At 36.6% G+C, this 21,245-nt stretch overlaps 2 protein-coding genes across 2 annotated transcripts; both read left to right on the top strand.

Annotated features, from left to right (window-relative positions):
* The first annotated feature begins 5,600 nt into the window (after positions 1 to 5,600).
* Positions 5,601 to 6,542, top strand: LOC102398538 (olfactory receptor 2T27). The gene has a single exon (XM_006068979.4). The coding sequence runs from the start codon at positions 5,601 to 5,603 to the stop codon at positions 6,540 to 6,542; it is 942 nt and encodes a 313-aa protein (XP_006069041.3).
* Positions 6,543 to 19,444: 12,902 nt separating this feature from the next.
* LOC102398858 (olfactory receptor 2T2) lies at positions 19,445 to 20,561 on the top strand. Its single transcript, XM_006068980.4, has one exon. It carries the CDS (start codon positions 19,593 to 19,595, stop codon positions 20,559 to 20,561), a length of 969 nt encoding a protein of 322 aa, XP_006069042.3. The 5' UTR covers positions 19,445 to 19,592.
* Positions 20,562 to 21,245: the final 684 nt, after the last annotated feature.

The raw sequence follows: 21,245 nt of genomic DNA, 5'->3' as shown, positions 1-21,245 counted from the left end.
GTTCCTCATATATGGTCTTTATCATGTTGAAGCACATTTCCTCTGTACTTATTTTGATGAGGCTTTTTATTATAAATGAATATTGATATGTGATATGATTTTAGTCTTCTAACATTTACTGAGACGTGTTTTGTGACTTTACATGTGATCTATCCTGGAGAATACTCCAAGTATACTTGAGAATAACGTGTATTTTGAAGCTTATGGATGAAATGTTCTATATATCTGTCAAGTCTATATGGACTAATGTATATTTTAAGTTCATTGTTTCCTTATTGATCTTTTTTTGTCTCGATTTTTGCACTGATGTAAGTGAGATGTTAAAGTCTACTATTTTTATTGTATTGCTTTTTTTTTAATTAATTTTATTGGTTTTGCCATATATCAACATGAATCCGCCACAGGCATACACGTGTTCCCCATCCTGAACCCTCCTCCCTCCTCCCTCCCGTACCATCCCTCTGAGTCGTCCCAGTGCACCAGCCCCAAGCATCCAGTATCATGCACTGAACCTGGACTGTCGACTCATTTCATATATGATATTATACATGTTTCAATGCCATTCTCCCAAATCATCCCACCCTCTCCCTCTCCCACAGAGTCCAAAAGACTGTTCTATACATCAGTGTCTCTTTTGCTGTCTCGTATGTATTGCTTTTAATCTCCCCTTTTAAGTCCATTAATATTTGCTTTATATATCTTGGTGCCCCATGTTCTGTGAATATATGTTTGTAAATATATTTTCTTACTGGATTTATCCCGTTGCCATTATGTAATGCCATTGCTTGTCTTCTAATAGTCTTTGTTTTAAAATCTATTTTGTGATATGAGTATAGGTAGACCAACCTTCATGTAATTTCTATTTGCATAAAATTTATTTTTCCATCATTTAACCTTCAGTCTATGTGTGTCCTTATTTCTGAAGTGAGCCTCTTCAAGGTAGCATACAAATAAGCTTTCTTTCTTTTTTTTTTTTTTTTTTTTTTTTGGATGAGATGTACTTATTTCCATTTTGCTAACTATTTTCTGGCCATTTGTGGCTCCTATCTTTCCTTCTTCTCTTTCTCTCTTCTTTTACATTTTGGTGGATTTCTTTAGTGTTATGTTTTGATCCTTTTCTCATTCCTTCTTGTGTACTGCCTATAAGTATTTTCCTTGCATTTGTCTTTAGTTTTATATATTAATATAAGATCTTAAGTAAACAGCAGTGTGTTTTATGTTGTTAGCAACTTAACTTTAAATACATTCCAAAGCTTTCTATCTATCCCCTCTATGCTTTACTACTTTTGCTTTTTTTTGCTTTTAAGCTTGCCTTATGCATTTGATCCACTATCTTTATTGTATACTTATATTTTCAGTAAAAATTTTACTTTATGTTCTTTCATATTATTAATCAGTGCCATTCTTTCAGTTTCAATAAGTCCCTTTCAATATTTCTTTTTTTTTTTTTGCTTTACTTGTTTTTATATATTTTATTTTATTTTTAACTTTACAATATTGTATTGGTTTTACCATATATCAACATGAATCTGCCCTTTCAATATTTCTTGTGAGGCCATTTTAGTGGTGGTGAATTCCAGCTTTTGCTTCTCTGTGGTGTGCTTAGTCACTCAGTTGTGTCCAACTCTTTGCAACCCCATAGACTGTAGCCTTTCAGGCTTCTCTGTCCATGGGGATTCTCCAGGCAAAAATGCTGAAGTGGATTGCCACTTCCTTATCCAGGGGATTTTCCCAACCCAGAGACTGAACCCAGGTATCCCGCATTGCAAGCAGATTCTTTACTGTCTAAGCCACTAGGGAAGCCCTTTGCTTCTCTGGGAAGCTCTTAATATCTCCTTCAGTTCTAAAGGAGGAACTTGCTGAAAAAATAACTTTTGGTTTGAAGTGTTTTTATTTTCAACAAGCTACTCCCTTCTGATATGTAATATTTCTGCTGAAAAATCTGCTGATAGCCTTTTGAGTTTTCCCTTGTACGTAACACTTGTTTTTCTCTTGCTGCTTTTAGGATTTTCTCTTTATCCTTAAGTCTACTATTTTAATTCTAGTATGTTTTGATGTGTGTCTTTTTTGATTTATTTATTTGGAGGTCTCTGGTCTCCCTGGACCTGGATGTCTGTTTCCTTCCCCATATGAAGGAAATTTTCAGCCATTACGTCTTCAAATATTTTTTCTTGTTCTTTCTCTTATCTTTCAGAGATTTTATATGCAAATATCATTCTGTTTCATGTTGTCCCAAAGGTCTCTTATGGTATCCAATTTTTATTTATTTTTCAGTTTTGCTGCTCCTTCTGGGTGAATCCCATAACTTTATCTTCCAGCTTCCTGATTTGTTCTTATACACAGTCCAACTCCTGTTGAACTAATCTAATGTTGTTTTGTTTTTTTTTAATTCAGTTATAATTAAGTTTAATATTCTCTATCTCTTTGTTGAAATCTGCTTTCTGTACATCCATTCTTTTCCTCAGTTTGGTGAACATTTTTATCACCAACACTTTTAATTCTTCAACATGTAGACTTCTTATCTCTGTTTTATTAGGTCTTTTACTGAGGTTTTGTCTATTGCTCAGTTGCCTGTGAGGTCCAGATGGGAGTCATGGGTAGATGGGGCTCTCAGTATGGTATGCATACTAGCGACAGCAGGTTAGATGGAAATGTCTAAAATAATGCTTGCCAGTATATTTTTGAGATTAGTTGTTTGTCAGTTGCTTCATTTGCTATTATTTTCTCCCATTCTGAAGGATGTCTTTTCACCTTGCTTATAGTTTCCTTTGTTGTGCAGAAGCTTTTAAGTTTAATTAGGTCCCATTTGTTTATTTTTGCTTTTATTTCCAATATTCTGGGTGATGGGTCGTAGAGAATCCTGCTGTGATGTATGTAGGAGAGTGTTTTGCCTATGTTCTCCTCTAGGAGTTTTATAGTTTCTGGTCTTATGTTTAGATATTTAATCTATTTTGAGTTTATTTTTGTGTATGGTGTTAAAAAGTGTTTTAGTTTCATTCTTTTACAAGTGGTTGACCAGTTTTCCCAGCACCACTTGTTAAAGAGATTGTCTTTAATCCATTGTATATTCTTGCCTCCTTTGTCAAAGATAAGGTGTCCATAGGTGCGTGGATTTATCTCTGGGCTTTCCATTCTGTTCCATTGATCTATATTTCTGTCTTTGTGCCAGTACCATACTGTCTTGATGACTGTGGCTTTGTAGTAGAGCCTGAAGTCAGGTAGGTTGATTCCTCCAGTTCCATTCTTCTTTCTCAAGATTGCTTTGGCTATTTGAGGTTTTTTGTATTTCCATACAAATTGTGAAATTATTTGTTCTAACTCTGTGAAGAATACCGTTGGTAGCTTGATAGGGATTGCATTGAATCTATAAATTGCTTTAGGTAGTATACTCATTTTCACTATATTGATTCTTCCAATCCATGAACATGGTATATTTCTCCATCTATTAGTGTCCTCTTTGATTTCTTTCACCAGTGTTTTTTTTTTTTTTAATTTTATTTTATTTTTAAACTTTACATAATTGTATTAGTTTTGCCAAATATCAAAATGAATCAGCCACAGGTATACATGTGTTCCCCATCCTGAACCCTCCTCCCTCCTCCCTCCCCATTCCATCCCTCTGGGTCGTCCCAGTGCACCAGCCCCAAGCATCCAGTATCGTGCATCGAACCTGGACTGGCAACTCGTTTCATACATGATATTTTACATGTTTCAATGCCATTCTCCCAAATCTTCCCACCCTCACCAGTGTTTTATAGTTTTCTATATATAGGTCTTTAGTTTCTTTAGATAGATATATTCCTAAGTATTTTATTCTTTTCATTGCAACTGTGAATGGAATTGTTTCCTTTATTTCTATTAATTAATTTTCCTTAATTTCTATTTTCTCATTATTAGTGTATAGGAATGCAAGGGATTTCTGTGTGTTGATTTTATATACTTTGCTCTTGGTGTTTGATGTCAGAAATAGCCACATTTTAGTTAACTGGTAACATTAACCTTCCATCACATGTTCAGCACCAATGCCTGTATCCTGAGGCTCAATTGCTCTCACATAATAAGAACAGTCAGTGTCATGTGGGAGCCCCAAAAGATTACAAGGGAACAGGACAAGAATTTAAAAAATTCTGCCCCAATCTGGAAAGGGGTTGAGTGTCCTCTCTTCATCACCCCAGTCTGTGAATGGACCGTGTCTTAATCATTTTTAATATTTTTAGTACCTAGCACATACAACAAATGCTTGCTGAATAAACTAATGAGTATGGCTGAGCAAGAACAGGATGTGTAAGATGGGCCCTGGGTAACCTAGGAAAGTTTAGACTAGATCATGGGCCCATCTAGCATTTTCACATGGAAGTTAGAATATGCATTAACGGAAAGAAGGAAGAAGCTATTTCCCAAGAAAGAGGAAATGCTTGGAAACATCCCTACCACCTATGCCACAGGACTTATGAATCCAGCTAAAGAGAAACACTATGAGACACAAAGGATTTGGATCTGAGGAAATTCAAATTAGCGATGTGGGAATTTTATCTTCTCTACACCACAGGATTTTATCTGCTGCATTTTTATTAAAGTAACCCAAAAAAGTGAAAAAAAAATAATAATAATGCTTGCCAAAAACAGTATTAGCAAGGTAGTCTGAGATCACAAAAACGACTCCCACTGATGTTTTAGTTCCCCAGTAGAATCCCAAATAGTTCCTGTCTGTCTAGTACATGCTTCAAGGTTAGTAATAAAGTTTATGCGCATTTCAATCTGGTGTCTTTGGACTGATTTTGGGTCAAGTCTTCATGCAAACCCTTGAAGAGATTTTCCATCTGCTGTAATTTTACAGCTTTCCTTGATGTATTCCCCATTGTTATTTTAAAATCAAGTGTTTTGGGGGCTTTTCTGTCCTATATAGGGTCCTATAAACACACCTTTGTGATCCTTCTCAATTGTTGACTGCCACTGCTGGGTAATGGTTTCTTCCTTTGCTATGATCATATATCTGTGTCTACTATCCATCTTGATGCTGTATTTTTACCCTTTGCTCTGGCTATTGTTCCTTTAATTTTTATGTTCCTTTCACAGGGACTTAGTCCACATGTGACTGTAGATTTGCTGTGTCCATGGGAGGAACTATACTGTCCGAAATCTCATTTTTATCTATTTTATGTATATCCATCTCAATGAAAGTTTGTGCTTGAGCACAAGTAAATAAATAAATATTCTTGAGCCAATAGACATAAAATTGTTTTCTTGTGACCTCATAGTCAAAAAGTAATAGTAAATTAAGAATATCATCCTTAAATGAATGATGGCATAGTGTGACAAGCTTTCTGTGGCTGGTCTTCCAAGAAATTGAAAGTTTTCAATTTTTTGAATGATGGTGGGTCTACCTAGGTCCCAAAGGTAAAAACTAATTTCTTAAGGCAATCTATAATTGGAATCAGCCTCAGGAAGTATTGGAAATAGTGGTCTATAACACAAAGAGATTTGATTAATTTGTTTTGATTTTTGTGTGGCCACATCAGGCTTTAAGCAACCCAACATTTACCTTGTGTGTCCAACTTTACCTATTATATCCATCTCTCATTTGTGTATCCCACAGAGTTATGGAGTGGAGCAATTATTCCATGTATGCTGACTTTGTCCTCTTGGGCTTGTTCAGCAACACACGTTTCCCCTGGCTTCTCTTTGCCCTTATCGTCCTGGTATTTGTCATCTCAGTAGCCAGCAACACAATGATGATCATTCTCATCCACCTGGACTCCCGCCTCCACACTCCCATGTACTTCCTGCTCAGCCAGCTTTCCATCATGGATATCTTGTACATTTCCACCATTGTGCCCAAGATGCTGGTTGACCAAATGGTAGACCAAAGGGCCATTTCCTTTGCAGGATGCACTGCCCAGCACTTTCTCTATTTGACCTTGGCAGGAGCTGAGTTCTTCCTTCTAGGACTCATGTCCTATGATCGCTATGTTGCCATCTGCAATCCTCTGCGCTATCCTGTGCTTATGAACCGCAAAGTCTGCTTGTTGATTGTGGTGGCAGCCTGGCTGGGAGGGTCCATAGATGGCTTCTTACTTACACCAGTCACCATGCAGTTCCCTTTCTGTGCTTCTCGGGAAATAAATCACTTCTTCTGTGAGGTACCTGCTCTTCTGAAGCTCTCCTGTATGGATACATCAGCTTATGAGACAGCCATGTATGTCTGCTGCATCCTGATGCTCCTCATTCCTTTCTCTGTCATCTCAGCCTCTTATACAAGGATTCTCATTACTGTTTACAGAATGAATGAGGCGGAAGGGAGAAAAAAGGCAGTGGCCACTTGCTCCTCACACATGGTAGTTGTCAGTCTCTTTTATGGGGCTGCCATGTACACCTATGTGCTACCTCACTCTTACCATACTCCTGAGCAGGACAAGGCTGTGTCTGCCTTCTACACTATCCTTACTCCCTTGCTCAACCCACTTATTTACAGTCTCAGGAACAAAGACGTCACAGGGGCCCTACAGAAAGTTCTGGGAAGGTGCTCATCCTCAGGAAGGTAACCACCTTCCAAAGAAACTGCATTTGCTGCTAGAGGTTTGAAGAAGAGGATATAGGACTTGTCATCTTTGGATTTAAACATTGTCTGCCTGGAAATAGCAGGTCATCCACATGCCAGCAACTGTGAGGCATCCTGGGATTTAGAAAGCCTACAGTAGCATTTTGAAGATTTCATCATCTTTTGAAACATAAGAGGATTCTACAAAATGGTGTTGAATGGAACTGGAATAAAATATGGGTTTCAGTAGACGGTTTCACCCATATGCTTTCTACAAATTTTGCATCCCACTGAACAGATGTTTGTTTCCTGCCATGGTCAGTCATGGCAAAAGAAATGCTAATCTTCTGCTATTCCTCTAACTTCTCATCACAGTTTCTTTTTAGACATCATACAAATTGACTACTTCAAAGAATCAATATGTCCAATATTATTTTGATTGTATTCAAATGCCATTTTAATAACTAACTGAATTTTTTACAAATGATGTTTTTAACCTTCCAAAACATTTAATTCAATCAAGCCAATATTGGCAGTATCATTATTTTAAAAATTGGTTTGACTTTATGTAATCAATTTTTCAACTGAATTCCATTAACATGGCTAGTAGACACAATAGTAAACATCAATTTCTGGAAGAGACCAGTACCTTTACTTTTTTTTTCCCATGAAGTTTTGCTAAAATAATCTCAGAATAATGGACCAATGTGCTTTTGAGACTGGTAAACATGGATGGCTTCTACATTTTCTATCCTTCCTAATGATATAATTTAATAGGAACATCCAGGGCAGTTTGAAATCATATCTTTTTCACTGTATTTAAATTGCCTGATGACCTAATATATTTCATTTTGAAAGATTTTCATGCAAAAGAATGGAACTTCTTTGAGAGTTAAATGTTGATTTATTCTTTTAAAAATTAATATATGCTACTCCTTATTTTCTATTTTATAATATTTTAATTTAGTTATAATTATTTTATTTAATAATTTAATTACTTGAATAATTGTGGTTAACCAATAGTCTTCTGAAGTAGAGAAATTTCTTTTTCATCATCTTTTTTCTTTTCTATGCTTTTCCCTACTTGACCAAACTCCTTCTATTTTGAGTCCTCAGTCTTTCTGTCTTTCTACCTTTATATCTTCAGGTTTGCTCATCTTAGACTTAATTTTCTAAAAAGAAAACATTTTGCATTACAAAAATGAGAATGCAATTATGTGTAAGCTCATTTAAAATTTTGTTAAAATCAGAGTGGTCTGAATATGTATAAGTCAGCTGGGAATTGACATATGTTTCAGAAAATCCAATGCTTCTACATCTTGGAAAAAAGGAGGAACATATCATTAGAGAACTTTCTAATGCACCTCACGTTTCTATGTTGCATTTCCATGTGGGTGAAAAATAATATTGTTTAGTATTCCTAAATGTAAAAATTTGTCCTATTTTCTCTCAATAACACCTATATTATAACCAGAAGTTGGAGTCAACTTTTAAAGACTCCACCATTTTATCTAAATTTCCTAGAAACTTTCAAACTAGTCCTTGGAATTTATTTTCTAACACTTGTGTCATGGAGAGAATGATTCATGCCAAGATAGGAAATTTTGGCTTTTTATGATATAGGAATAGTGAATATGCTTTACAAATAGCTTCTGGATAGAAAAGAAATAGATTAGAAAAATTGCACTCACATTTAAAAAGATGCCTTGGTATTATAACCCTTATTAAACTTTAATTACAGGCATGAAATTAGTTTTTTCAACCTCTCTATGTCTGGTTGAACAAATTAATTTAATTTTTTGAAATCCTCTTTTTCAAGGTATTAAATTAGAACATTCTCACTTAATTCTTACCTCAGAGGAATAATTTTAAAAGAACACTATATAACCGGTGCAAAGCAACTTTAGCTTTGGAAGGTGCTATATGCCATGAGGAATTATTATAACTGACACAACACTATAGAGAAGAGGCAGTGCAACCTGCTTTATTCACCCATTTCTATACCAGAAGTGGTCTTGTCTTTTGAATTGTACTTAACATAGAATTTCCTCTTGCAGAGATGAGGTTACAGAGGTGATTAATTTCCCCTAACTCTAACATAAGACCTTTATTAAAACATTCAGAAACTGTTTCAAGGACTGATGTTAGTCTGTCCACAGCACATACTTGTGATAAAATGATAGCTTACAGTGAACAATGTCAGATTTGTGATCTCCGAAGATTTAGCTTCAGGTTCAGGGACCAGGCTTGATCACTCAAGAGCTTTTGTGTAGCAGAGTTTTATTAAAGTGAAAAAGGACAGAAAAAACTTCTAACATAGACATTAGAAGGGGGATGGAGCGTGTCCCCCTTGCTAGTCTTATCAAGGCCTTATATACTTTTACCAGACTGACTCCCACAACAGACACCTTAAATTAACAAGATTAGAACTAATAATAGAAAGATCTTAACAGACCCACTCTTGAAACAAATGTCGTAAGATAACAAGATTAGTCAGAAGGTTCTTGTTAAAAAGGAGAAACATGCCCTTGAGTAAGATGCATTGTTGTTATATAATCTTTAGTACAGAGTTTAAGGGAAAACATACTCTTGAGCCATTAGCTCTGGGCTTAAAGAAAAAGCATTTTATTTGACTATGAGGAAAGAATGTAGGAAAAAAAAAAAAAAAAAACATTTGTCCTTTTCTCCTCCTTGAGAGCCCCAGGCCCCTTTCTCCTCCTGGAGGGCCCTGGACCTCTTCTCCTTGAGGGCCTCTGACTCCTTATCAATCTACCTAAATTAACTCTCTCAAAAACAATGGTCATTGCCTCTAGTGCATCATGAGAGGATAGATATCCTAACCTCACTTCACACTAAATTCTACCTGACTTCAGAAGCTGAAGAAAACAAGCAAGAACACCCTATATGTAGAACGCTTCTTGGAAGGGAACTATATAGCCACCTGTGAGGGGTTGATCACTCTCTTTTTCCACATAGTAAATTAAAAGGGGCCAGAGAATATTTACTTTTCTTTTGTTAGGTAGTTAGAATAGGCATAGGAGTCCAGAATGGCCAGGCTAAAAGACAAGGAAGGGAAAAGCCAGCGAAAATAGAACAAAGGAAGGTCCAAGGACCAGAGTGAGGACCTCAGGTAGAAAAAACAGCACTCCTGGCTAGCCCAATTTACATAGGGCAGGCCCAGGGGGTTGGAAAAAACATATAAAAAGAGGAGCCAAAGGGCCGGGGCCCTCTCTTCTCTTCTCATCTTTGTGTTGGCATGCCCCCACACCTTGAGGGTGTATTTTCCTGCTATTTTCTAAATAAAATTGAGCTGTAACATGGAGCTGTTAACACTGATCTGTTCAAAACCCGAGAGCTATAACATGGTCTGTCCAAGAGCTGTGACGCACCAAAGGCTTCAATGTCCATTGCTTCAAATTTTTGTCGAGATCAGACAGAACTGAGGACATTACATTTGCCTGACACTTTCCAGCTTAGTGACACAGTTGTCACTCAGATGATATAAACTGAATAAATAAAATAAATGTCACATGTCTTATAATGCATTTGTTTTCAACATCAGTCCAGTTTCTCCCCTATACAGTAGTGTTAGCAAATCCAAGGCATATTTGGATTTGCAAATCCAAGGACATAGTAGGATCTTCTTTTCTTCAATTTTTGCTTTTTCTCTCCTTTTTTTCAACAAATTCTTTCTCTTCCTTAATTTATACCTCTCCCTCTTCTATTCCTAACAATTCTTACTTCCCAAACACATTCCTCTTTTTTTTTCTCTCTCCCTTGCTCTTGCACTTTATCTATTCCCAACTTTTTGTTTTATTGACTATGCTCCAGCTCTCATTGCTCTTGGTAGTGATGCTGTTCTTCTCTAGTGAATCATGGAATTTTAATTATTATAGATTACTAGGATAGCAAGGGGCTTGGGGATTTCAGGGACTTTTAAAATGGGCTTCTGTAGTGTGCTGGCAATAAAATGAAAGAGAAGATGAGGTTTTAGTATAGAGAGAATTTTAATAGAAACTACTTAACATAGATGTGTTTGTCTTGGTTAGATGTATTTAACTGTAGCCAGAAGGTTTGCATAGTGGAAAATGTAGACAAATCTAATAGTACTTTCTTAATTGTGTACTCTATAGGCCTCTTTGGTTCTGCTATTTCAACATAATTTTTAGTCTAAGAGTTCAAAAACGGATACATGTATATGTATCGATATTACTGAATCACTTTTTTGAATCACTGAAACTAACACAATGTTGTTAATCAACTATGATCCATTATAAAATTAAAATGTAAATAAAAAAAGAAAGTTATAGTCTGGAGAAATTAAAAAGTAAAATAAAATAGATGGATTTTCCCCAGGATTGAGAATCTACTGTTCCACAGTGAGCAAGGTAAATTTAGAGGAAGTTGTTTGCATCTCTAAGCAGAGAAGCAGAGACCTCATTCTCAGCCTATGATTGGGCATTCTTTCTGTCTTACATGCCTGATCCTTCACATGTGCTCTGGGTAAGTTCTGTCATCTGCTTATGACTGCTTCTTTGATATTTGAATCAATATTTTTTTACTTAAAGTATAGACTTGCTGCTGCTGCTACTGCTGCTAAGTCACTTCGGTTGTGTCCGACTCTGTGTGACCCCATAGACGGCAGCCCACCAGGCTCCCCCGTCCCTGGGATTCTCAAGGCAAGAACACTGGAGTGGGTTGCCATTTCCTCCTCCAAAGCATGAAAGTGAAAAGTGAAAGTGAAGTCGCTCAGTTGTGTCCAACCCTCAGCAACCCCATGGACTGCAGCCTTCCAGGCTCTTCTGCCCATGGGATTTTCCAGGCAGGAGTACTGGAGTGGGGTGCCATTGCCTTCTCCGAAAGTATAGACTTATATTTTAGTAACTCCCAGTCTTTGTTTAGAGATATCCCAGAGCATCTTCCATAATCTCAAGAGAAATAGAAATACTCTAAACATTATTTTCTTCACTGTCTTATTTGTAAACAATAGATAATATTAAGTCTATTTTGGTTATAGTGAGGGATTACTAAAGATGAAGTAAACATAATAAAGAGAATTAAAAAGGAAAAGAAGGAAACATTACTTGAATTCTGCATCATAGAAAATTTGAGTCTGAAGTAACCTTAGAGATGATTGTGCCAAATCTTTTCATTTAATAGATGGAAAAACAAACCCTGAGAACAGAATCCCATTCCCAAAGACATATGGGAAATGATAGAACTGCGGTTGCAATTGAGGTATCCTTATTCTAGTTTCATGGATATTTAGCATATCCTCTGAGGCTTTGTATTTAATCATTCTCCCAAGAAGATGGGTGAATTATGTGATTTATGAGTCATTTAGATTAAATATTCTGGCAGCTTTGGAATTTTTCCCCCCAGGTCTCTCAGTATCCTCACACTTTTTTCTTCCATGTATGAAGTTCCAGTTAGGGAACCTGATATGTGCCTCTGTCTTTCAAGAACATCAGCAGAGAACTAACTTTTAGAAATTTAGAAAGAGCTTCCTAAAAATATATTAATTTAGGTCTTATCATGATAAATACTGGAATTTTTGTGTGTCATTAAACAATTATTTATTTAGGACTTAAGCAGTAAATAATTCATTTACTACAAATGATGGAAAAGAAAATAACGAAGGACAAGAAGAAAGAACTGCTTATCAGTATCTGCTTTGAACAAGGCCCCTAGTTCAGTATTGTATGTTCTATCTTACTTCATTCTCTTTTTATTTTATTTTATTTTATTTTTTAACTTTACAATATTGTATTGGTTTTGCCATATATCAACATGAATCCGCCACAGGTATACACGTGTCCAAGAAGAATTCACTTTAAATGCCAGGTAGTGCTTTGGAATGGGGTGGGCAAACAAAATTATCTGAGATTAAACAAAACATCTAGAATTTAAGAATTACTATCTTATAATATAGGTCTATTTCTACCTCTGTATAAGGACTGTTACTGGAAAAGGCTAAAGGAGATAAAGGGTATTAGTAGGAAAAGAGCTAAAAGAGAAAGATGAGCAAGAAAAAAAGAAAGAAAACCTTGAGAAGTTACAAAATATCTATCATATATAAATAATTTAGACTCTGACACTTTACCAACAAAAATTGTCATGTTCAGAAGCTGTGTTATTTTCCTTTGTAAACTTGGTAATAATAATAGAAGACCAACTTGTTATAGCAGCACTTCTCAACCATTTTCCTGACATGGACATCAAAAAAAAAAAAAAAATGTAGTCATTGGGGTAAATTGAGGTGGTTGTTGACTGCCAAATCAATTTCCTGGTGGCTATACCTGCTCAGGTATTATCAGACCCATTTAGCATTGGGGACATCAATGCTACTGCTGCTGCTGCTGCTGCTAAGTCGCTTCAGTTGTGTCCGACTCTGTGCAACCCCATGGACAACAGCTCACCAGGTGCCTCTGTCCACAGGATTCTCCAGGCAAGAATACTGGAGTGGGTTGCCATTTCCTTCTCTGGGGACATCAGTACCTGGTTGTAAACCATTGGTGGCTCTGTATTGAGCTACATCACACTGGAAGGAAAAGGATATTCAAATAATTCTATTTCCAAATTAAAGGACTTTTATATTTGTTGATAAGTGATATAAACTATTCTTTAAGAAGCATTAGCTAGTTATTGAATAGCATTCTAAATGGCTGGAAAATTTTATCACATGTGATAAATCTGGTCTTGGTAAATTCAAAAAAATTGAAATCATTCCAAGCATCTTTTCTGACCACAATGCAGTAAGATTAGATCTCAATTACAGAAGAAAAACTATTAAAAATTCCAACATATGGAGGCTGAACAACACGCTGCTGAATAACCAACAAATCATGAAAGAAATCAAAAAAGAAATCAAAATCTGCATAGAAATGAATGAAAACACAACAACCCAAAACCTGTGGGACACAGTAAAAGCAGTGCCATGGGGAAGGTTCATAGCAATACAAACATACCTCAAGAAACAAGAAAAAAGTCAAATAAATAACCTAACTCTACACCTAAAGCAATTAGAAAAGGATGAAATGAAAAACCCCAGGGTTAGTAGAAGGAAAGAAATCTTAAAAATTAGGGCAAAAATAAATGCAAAAGAAACAGAAGAGAGACCATAGCAAAAATCAACAAAGCCAAAAGCTGGTTCTTTGAACGGATAAATAAAATTGACAAAACATTAGCCAGACTCATCAAGAAACAAAGGGAGAAAAATCAAATCAATAAAATTAGAAATGAAAATGGAGAGATCACAACAGAAGTTTTAACTTTAGAATGATCTTTACTTTCATCTCTACATTACATGCTTTTTTTATTCTTAAGAGATGCCAGGGTTAGATAAGTAGTTTTATGAAAAAAATCTCAAGAAGTAATTATAACTTTTGCTTTGGAAAAGAATAGACTCTCTGGTAAAAGGATTGGACTTTGGCTGGTCTTCCTCTTATGCACAAGGTGAGCCCAGTAAATATAGATTAATTACTAACCTAGGGATTTCTCCTGCAAGATGCTGAGATCCAATGTTAATTAAACACTTACTTTTGTCTTAGTCCCACCTTCATATCCAAGTATTTTAAAAGGCTGCCATTTCAATGTTGCCTAACTAAGGTCTGGACTCAATTGCTCTGAGGTAAGAGTAAATAGTTTCATGGAAACCAAATAGAACATTTCCTATACACTATGATGTTTTCTTTAGGCATCACTCTAAGACTATTAGAAACTATCTTCAGGTTTAAGAGGGATACATTTGTACATTCAGTTCTCAGAAAAGGGATACTTTAGCATGAAATAGGAAGCCTAGGGGAATCTAGTATTAGTTTATGGGTGCTTGAATGAATTTACTAAAGAGAAAAAGGGCATGTAAAAGCTGATGGTTGAAAGATCTAGCTTAATATTCATGATGAGTAATTTTTAGACTTTAATGTCTAAGATATGTATTACTAATGAAAAGCATGGATTGCCCTCTGAATATTTTTTCCTTTTTTTTTTCTGTCTGAATATTTTTAAGGCAAGAGTTAACCTCTTTGTATGGAAAAAAGTGTGGGTAGAGGTTTTTGCATCCTTAGAGGGAGATTAAAATATATTGAATTATTTCTCTTTATTATTATTATTATTTTCTAAGCTCCCTTCTCCCTTCCTTACTCCATAGGCATGGTCATATGCTCTCATAGTGCTCAAAAGATAAAATCTATTTTTTTTTTAATAGACAAGCAGCATTTCTTAAAGAAATTCCCTTAAAAAATTTTACCATGGTCCTATCAGAGTCCACTGGGCTGAATCACTGAAGAAGAATAGGATTGTGTCTACATGTCAGAAACTTAGATCTCATCATGCAATAATGAGCACGTTACATTTAGAGCTACAGGTATCAGCTTTTTATGTTCCTCTGTCATTTCTGGTCTTGTACAGTTGTTCCTTTCCTCTGATTCTTTACTCCCCTATAGCACTAGCAGAGTAGAGAGTAGATGTCCTCTGTGCCTGATCCTTTGATTTCTGTTTACCTCTGCACAAACTGACACCACTGCTCAGGATATATCTCTATTAATCAAAATAAGTAGCTGTCCTGGCACCTGACAGCTTTAAATTTAGACCCTTCATGCAATATTCCAGGAAGCCAGATGTACTTATTGTTTCCAGTTCAGTCAGTTTTTAGTCGCTCAGTTGTGTCCAACTCTTTTAAGACCCCATGGACTGCAGCACTCCAGGCTTCCCTATCCATCACCAACTCCTAGAGCATACTCAAACTCATGTCCATCGAGTCGGTGGTCACATCCAGCCATCTCAAATCTTGTTGTCCCCTTCTCCTTCTGCCGTCAATCTTTCCCAGCATCAGGGTATACCCTTAACGGTGTGCTTTAGGTAACTTGGCACCTGGTATTAGAACTAACACTTTATGATTAAATATATGTACATATTTAAATCTTCTGTACCTTATGATGTTTTGACATCTTAACATTTCTAGCTGTGGAGAGACTGCCCTCCCTGGACTAGTCAGTTATTAGAGATAGCAAAAGTCTTAGCATGTCTTTGATATGAAAACTAAACTATCTGGAATCAGACCTTCTCCCTGTCAATTGTACATACAGTGAATCAGAAAGGATTGGTCCAAGACCTCCTTATCTTTGGTAATCTTTCTCCCTGATCTCACTTGAAGGCCTCTTTTTACAAGATGTTGCAAGGATCTGAATTGTATCCAGACTTCTGTGGCTTCTCTCATAATAATTTCAGTCTTATTGTCCTGAAACGTTCAGCTTCTACCAGCTAGCACCTTGCACAGGAACCCTATTTCATCTCCTTACCTTTACTCTCCACATGGCATATCAGAGAAAAAATCAAGGCCTCTTGAAAAACTTAGCCATCCTTTCCCATGGTAGAGATCCAGAGTCTCCACTCACAGCGTTCTTCTTACCTTAGCTGGATCTTCCCATACCCTGCTGCTGCTGCTGCTGCTGCTGCTAAGTCACTTCATTTGTGTCTGACTCTGTGCGACCCCAGAGACGGCAGCCCACCAGGCTCCCCCGTCCCTGGGATTCTCCAGGCAAGAACACTGGAGCGGGTTGCCATTTCCTTCTCCAATGCATGAAAGTGAAAAGTGAAAGTGAAGTCACTCAGTCGTGTCCGACTCTTAGCGACCCCATGGACTGCAGCCTACCAGGCCCATACCTTAGCCTCTGCCATACCAGGTGGTTATGGAGCTATACTAGGTGATGTTATGTCAGTTCTGGAGTTGGGGCATTCTCTGTCTTGAACAACAGAAAAGCCTGAACCTGGGGCCATGCAGATACAAGGTTTCATTTTTTTCTTCTAATTTTTAGAAGGATAGTAATTAAAGAAGGAAATGGTAGAAAACTTGAGACTAGGGAATAATGATGATAGTGGTAGAAAGGTTACCTAATGGGGAATGGAATCCAGTATCTTGTATGTGTAAATCAAATCACACATTACATTAAACAGTAGTCAGTAGTGTTAACACTAATGTTAAAATTAGATACTGGGAACTGATGCAAATAGATTACATCATGACATGTCATTGTGCTCATAATGTAGATGTTGCCATGTCAAACATTCCACAGTACAATGTTAACTACATATTTTGATCGTGTGTCACATTAGTTTTTTATATTTGATTCACTGACAAAAGTAACACGTACACCTTTGTGCTAAGCCTCTTAGTATGCTATTCCTCTAACAGGATCTCTTCCCTACTCTTAAATATTCTCTCTCTTACACACACACACACACACATATACACAGAGAAGCAGCTTGGATCCAAACTGAGGTTCTTTTATTCACTGAAACTCTGATTGTTTTAGAAATAAAGTTAGTTTACAACATATAGTTCTGCTCCTTCAGTTTTATTAATATATTTTAACATTCTAGGATCTAGTCTAAGAAAGGATCTGGAGTTTGAAAAATTTGTGTTCCTTAATCAAAGAGTTCTGAGGCAATGAGAATTATTTACCATTTTTCATATTCTGTAGACTCCAGTCTGAGTGTATGTGTGAAATAAATTTCTCGGACCCATATTTTGATTGCAAAGCAACTTTTCCTTAGGCAATTTTCAGATTATTTGGCTGTCTCAGCTTTTCAGTGTATTTTCAAAATGATGATTAGGAGTGGATTTGATACTGTTAGTAGTGCACATAAAATCTACAATGTGTTTAAGTGAAAAAAAGGCTTGTTGATCAAGATAAAGTTATTGTCTGCCTGCATGAATATTTTTATCCCAACCAGTTATTGCACAGCTCCATAAACACAGTTTTAATTCTAACATCTTAAATTTAATTTCTGTGTCTATGATTCAGAGCTGTGGCTTTCACAAGTAAATCTTTCACATATTTAAAAAGGCAGATTTGGGAGAATGGCATTGAAACATGTATAATATCATGTATGAAATGAGTTGCCAGTCCAGGTTCGATGCACAATACTGGATGCTTGGGGCTAGTGCACTGGGACGACCCAGAGGGATGGTATGGGGAGGGAAGAGGGAGGAGGGTTCAGGATGGGGAACACATGTATACCTGTGGTGGATTCATTTTGATATTTGGCAAAACTAATACAATTTTGTAAATTTTAAAAATAAAATAAAATAAAAATAAAAAGGCAGAAGTAGCTGACTTTTATCAAACTTATTGAAAGCTGATATTTGATATTTAGGTAAGGTTTATGCTGGTTTACCCAGGCATTTGTTTTTCTCCTTCTCAATTGAAAAGGTATATTAAAGTTTCAACACAGGCCAACATAAAATTGCTTTTTACTTTCTTCCTCTGGAATTTTGCTCATTTACCTAGTCTATAACGTAATTACATCTTTAATGAACACTCAGAAAAAGTCTCAGTATTGTTTCTAATAGTTCTGCTTCAGCATAAAGATTAATTCATTCTTAATACCTCAAAGACTATATATTTATTTAAAAATCCAGATAAAGTATTAGTAACTAATATATTTTATAGAAATATACTTCTTCAGTAATTCTGTCACTAAAATGAAGAGATGTACACTACAGAAATGTACACTATAAAACAATGGTAATAATAAACTCATTCCTCAATGTTCCTGAATATATATAAGAAGTGCACTTTTACATCTCTCAAGAATAAAAGATACAAGAGTCCATTCCATCTAGTTCAATTGAGTTTTTTCCCTCTAAATTCAGGAATCTCATTTCCATCTAGAGTTGCCTTTACTTATAAACATAGAGGATAAATAACAGTGTAGAAGTATAATTGTTAAGGAATTAAAAATAAAAACCAAAGCAAGTAGTAATGGATTCCTAGGACAATATAAAATTTTAATAATCTCAGAATGTCAGAAAAACTGTTAATGTTTGGCTGAACAATAAAAAATTGCTTAGGTCACTATGAAATGATACGAGGCCATTCTATGTCATAAAATCTCAGTCCACTCAGTGGTGTCAATCAGAAAGACCACAATGATGAAGAACCCAAAGCCTTGCTTGTAGAATACATTTAAGGTGGTACTCATTTGAGATTTATGACCCTAAATTATTCTGTGAGGAAAAAATGGATCCAAATACTTAAAATGACCTGTGCCTAAAACATGAACTTCCTTGGCAGAAAAACATCTAACCATAGGCCACAGATATTGACCATTAATTAAAGTTTGTAGTATTGCCTTGTTAATTCCTGATGTTCCAACCATTCACAAAGCAGCTTAATTATAACAGCAGCCAAATTATCTAAATTTATTGGCTTCATGCTTATTTTTTATCAGTTTATGAAATCACAAATGGATGTCCATGATGTTAACAATGCAATATTAAATGGCAGAGAGCAATTTAAATTTAATCTACCCATACATATTGATTGCAAGGCAATTATGAAGGGTAAGGCACAGTTATCAAACTGGAGAAATTTTCATTCTAAAATAAGATTATAAAATATATACAGAAGATAGTTCAAAATAAAAATAAAGAAAAATTTGAAAATGATACTGTATAAATTATTACATTTATATCTTATATCAGCCTACAGAGATATAGATCTATGATAACTTTTCACAAGTGATGAAACTGAGTTAGTTTATAGATTAATTTTTCTGTCCAATGTTCAGTCAGTTCAGTCAGTTCAGTCGCTCAGTCGTGTCCGACTCTTTGCGACCCCATGAATCGCAGCACGCCAGGCCTCCCTGTCCATCACCAACTCCCGGAGTTCACTTAGATTCACGTCCATCAAGTCAGTGATGCCATCCAGCCATCTCGTCCTCTGCCATCCCCTTCTCCTCCTGTCCCCAATCTCTCCCAGCATCAGAGTCTTTTCCAATGAGTCAACTCTTTGCATGAGGTGGCCAAAGCACTGGAGTTTCAGCTTTAGCATCATTCCTTCCAAAGAAGTCCCAGGGCTGTTCTCCTTCAGAATGGACTGGTTGGAAATGCCAAGACGGATTCAATATGATTCTGAACTGATGTTCTTTCCTTTATCTCACTCTGCTTCTGACATACTATCCATGGTAGGCCCTCCCTAAATTTTGGATTATTAATTAACCTAACAACTTCCTGTCTTTGCAGTTCTAGGAGCTATTATGTGATGTAAACATGGAGACAGTTCTTCAAAATTCCACTGACTTCATCCTCTTGGGCCTCATCACACATCCCACATTCCCTGGGTTTATCTTTGCAGTGGTCTTCTCCATCTTTCTGGTGGCTCTTACAGCCAACATGGTCATGATTCTGCTCATTCACACAGACTCCCACCTCCACACGCCCATGTACTTCCTGCTTAGCCAACTGTCCATCATGGACACTGTCTACATCTGCATCACTGTCCCCAAGATGTTGCAAGATCTCTTGTCCAAGGAAAAGACCATCTCCTTCCTGGGCTGTGCACTTCAGATCTTCCTCTACCTGACCCTGATTGGAGGGGAGTTCTTCTTACTGGGTCTTATGGCCTATGACAGGTATGTGGCTGTGTGCAACCCTCTTCGATATCCTCTCCTCATGAACCGCAGGATTTGCTTGTTTATGGTGGTGGGTTCCTGGGTTGGTGGCTCCTTGGATGGGTTCATGCTGACTCCCTTTACTATGAGCTTCCCTTACTGTGGGTCCCGAGAGATCAATCACTTTTTCTGTGAGATCCCAGCAGTACTGAAGCTGTCTTGTATTGACACATCACTCTACCACACCCTGATGTATGCCTGCTGTGTGCTGATGCTGCTCATCCCTATATCCATCATCTCTGTTTCCTACATACGCATCCTGCTCACAGTGCATCGGATGAACTCTGCTGAGGGCCGGCGCAAAGCCTTTGCTACCTGTTCATCCCATATTGTGGTGGTGATCATTTTCTATGGGGCAGCCTTCTACACCAATGTGCTGCCCCAATCATATCACACACCAGAGAAAGACAAGGTTGTATCTGCCTTCTACACCATACTCACTCCAATGCTCAACCCACTCATCTACAGCTTGAGAAATAAAGATGTGGTTACAGCTCTAAGGAGAATACAGGGGAGATGTACATACTCCCAGAAAGTCAGAGCAGGGGATGTGTCCAAGAAGTACTAGAAGGAGCTGGGTACAAGCTTTCTTGGTACTGTGGCTACTGGCACACAGTAGTTCTAGAAAATATATTGTTGGTTCTGAGAAATATTCACTATCATGTTCACTATCCTGAATTATATCAGGCAAAATAATTCTTTTGACACCAACACTTAAGAACTGTAGCTGAACACAGCCAGTATCTCAGCAACAGCCAACTCACTTGTCTGGATTCACTGACAGACATCTCTCAGAGAGCATTTTCTTCAGGTAGCATTATAAATCATTCCAGTCAGTCCAAACAGCCCTTTGAAAGTCCTGAATGGATATTTTTATGTTACATATTTTCACGTGCCTTTTGTGTCTGTATTTCTGACAAACTTTAGAATAGAAAATGCGAGGAATAATTTTCATGTCCTTGTTGATTTAAAGTCAAATGTTCAATACAAATTAAATATTTTCTGATGACTATAGTCTATGTAGCACCTCTATTTAGAAAACTTTTGTAAGGATAATTCAATTGGGTTTGGGGTTCAGTATTCTTTGTTATCTTTTATAAATGTCTGTGTTCTCTAATCTTTAAATTTAAACTGTTACCATAATTTTATTCATGTAGAGTTCATTATGTGTCTGGAAATCACTATTTACTGATTGATTAGATTTGACTTCTATTATTATTAAGATAGATATTGCTACAATCCTTTAGTAACT

The sequence above is a fragment of the Bubalus bubalis genome, chromosome 9 (assembly GCF_019923935.1).
Source record: "Bubalus bubalis isolate 160015118507 breed Murrah chromosome 9, NDDB_SH_1, whole genome shotgun sequence".
In the NCBI taxonomy this organism is placed as follows: Eukaryota; Metazoa; Chordata; class Mammalia; order Artiodactyla; family Bovidae; genus Bubalus; species Bubalus bubalis.
Note: the sequence above shows the minus strand (reverse complement) of the source record. Positions and strands in the feature narration are given on the sequence as shown.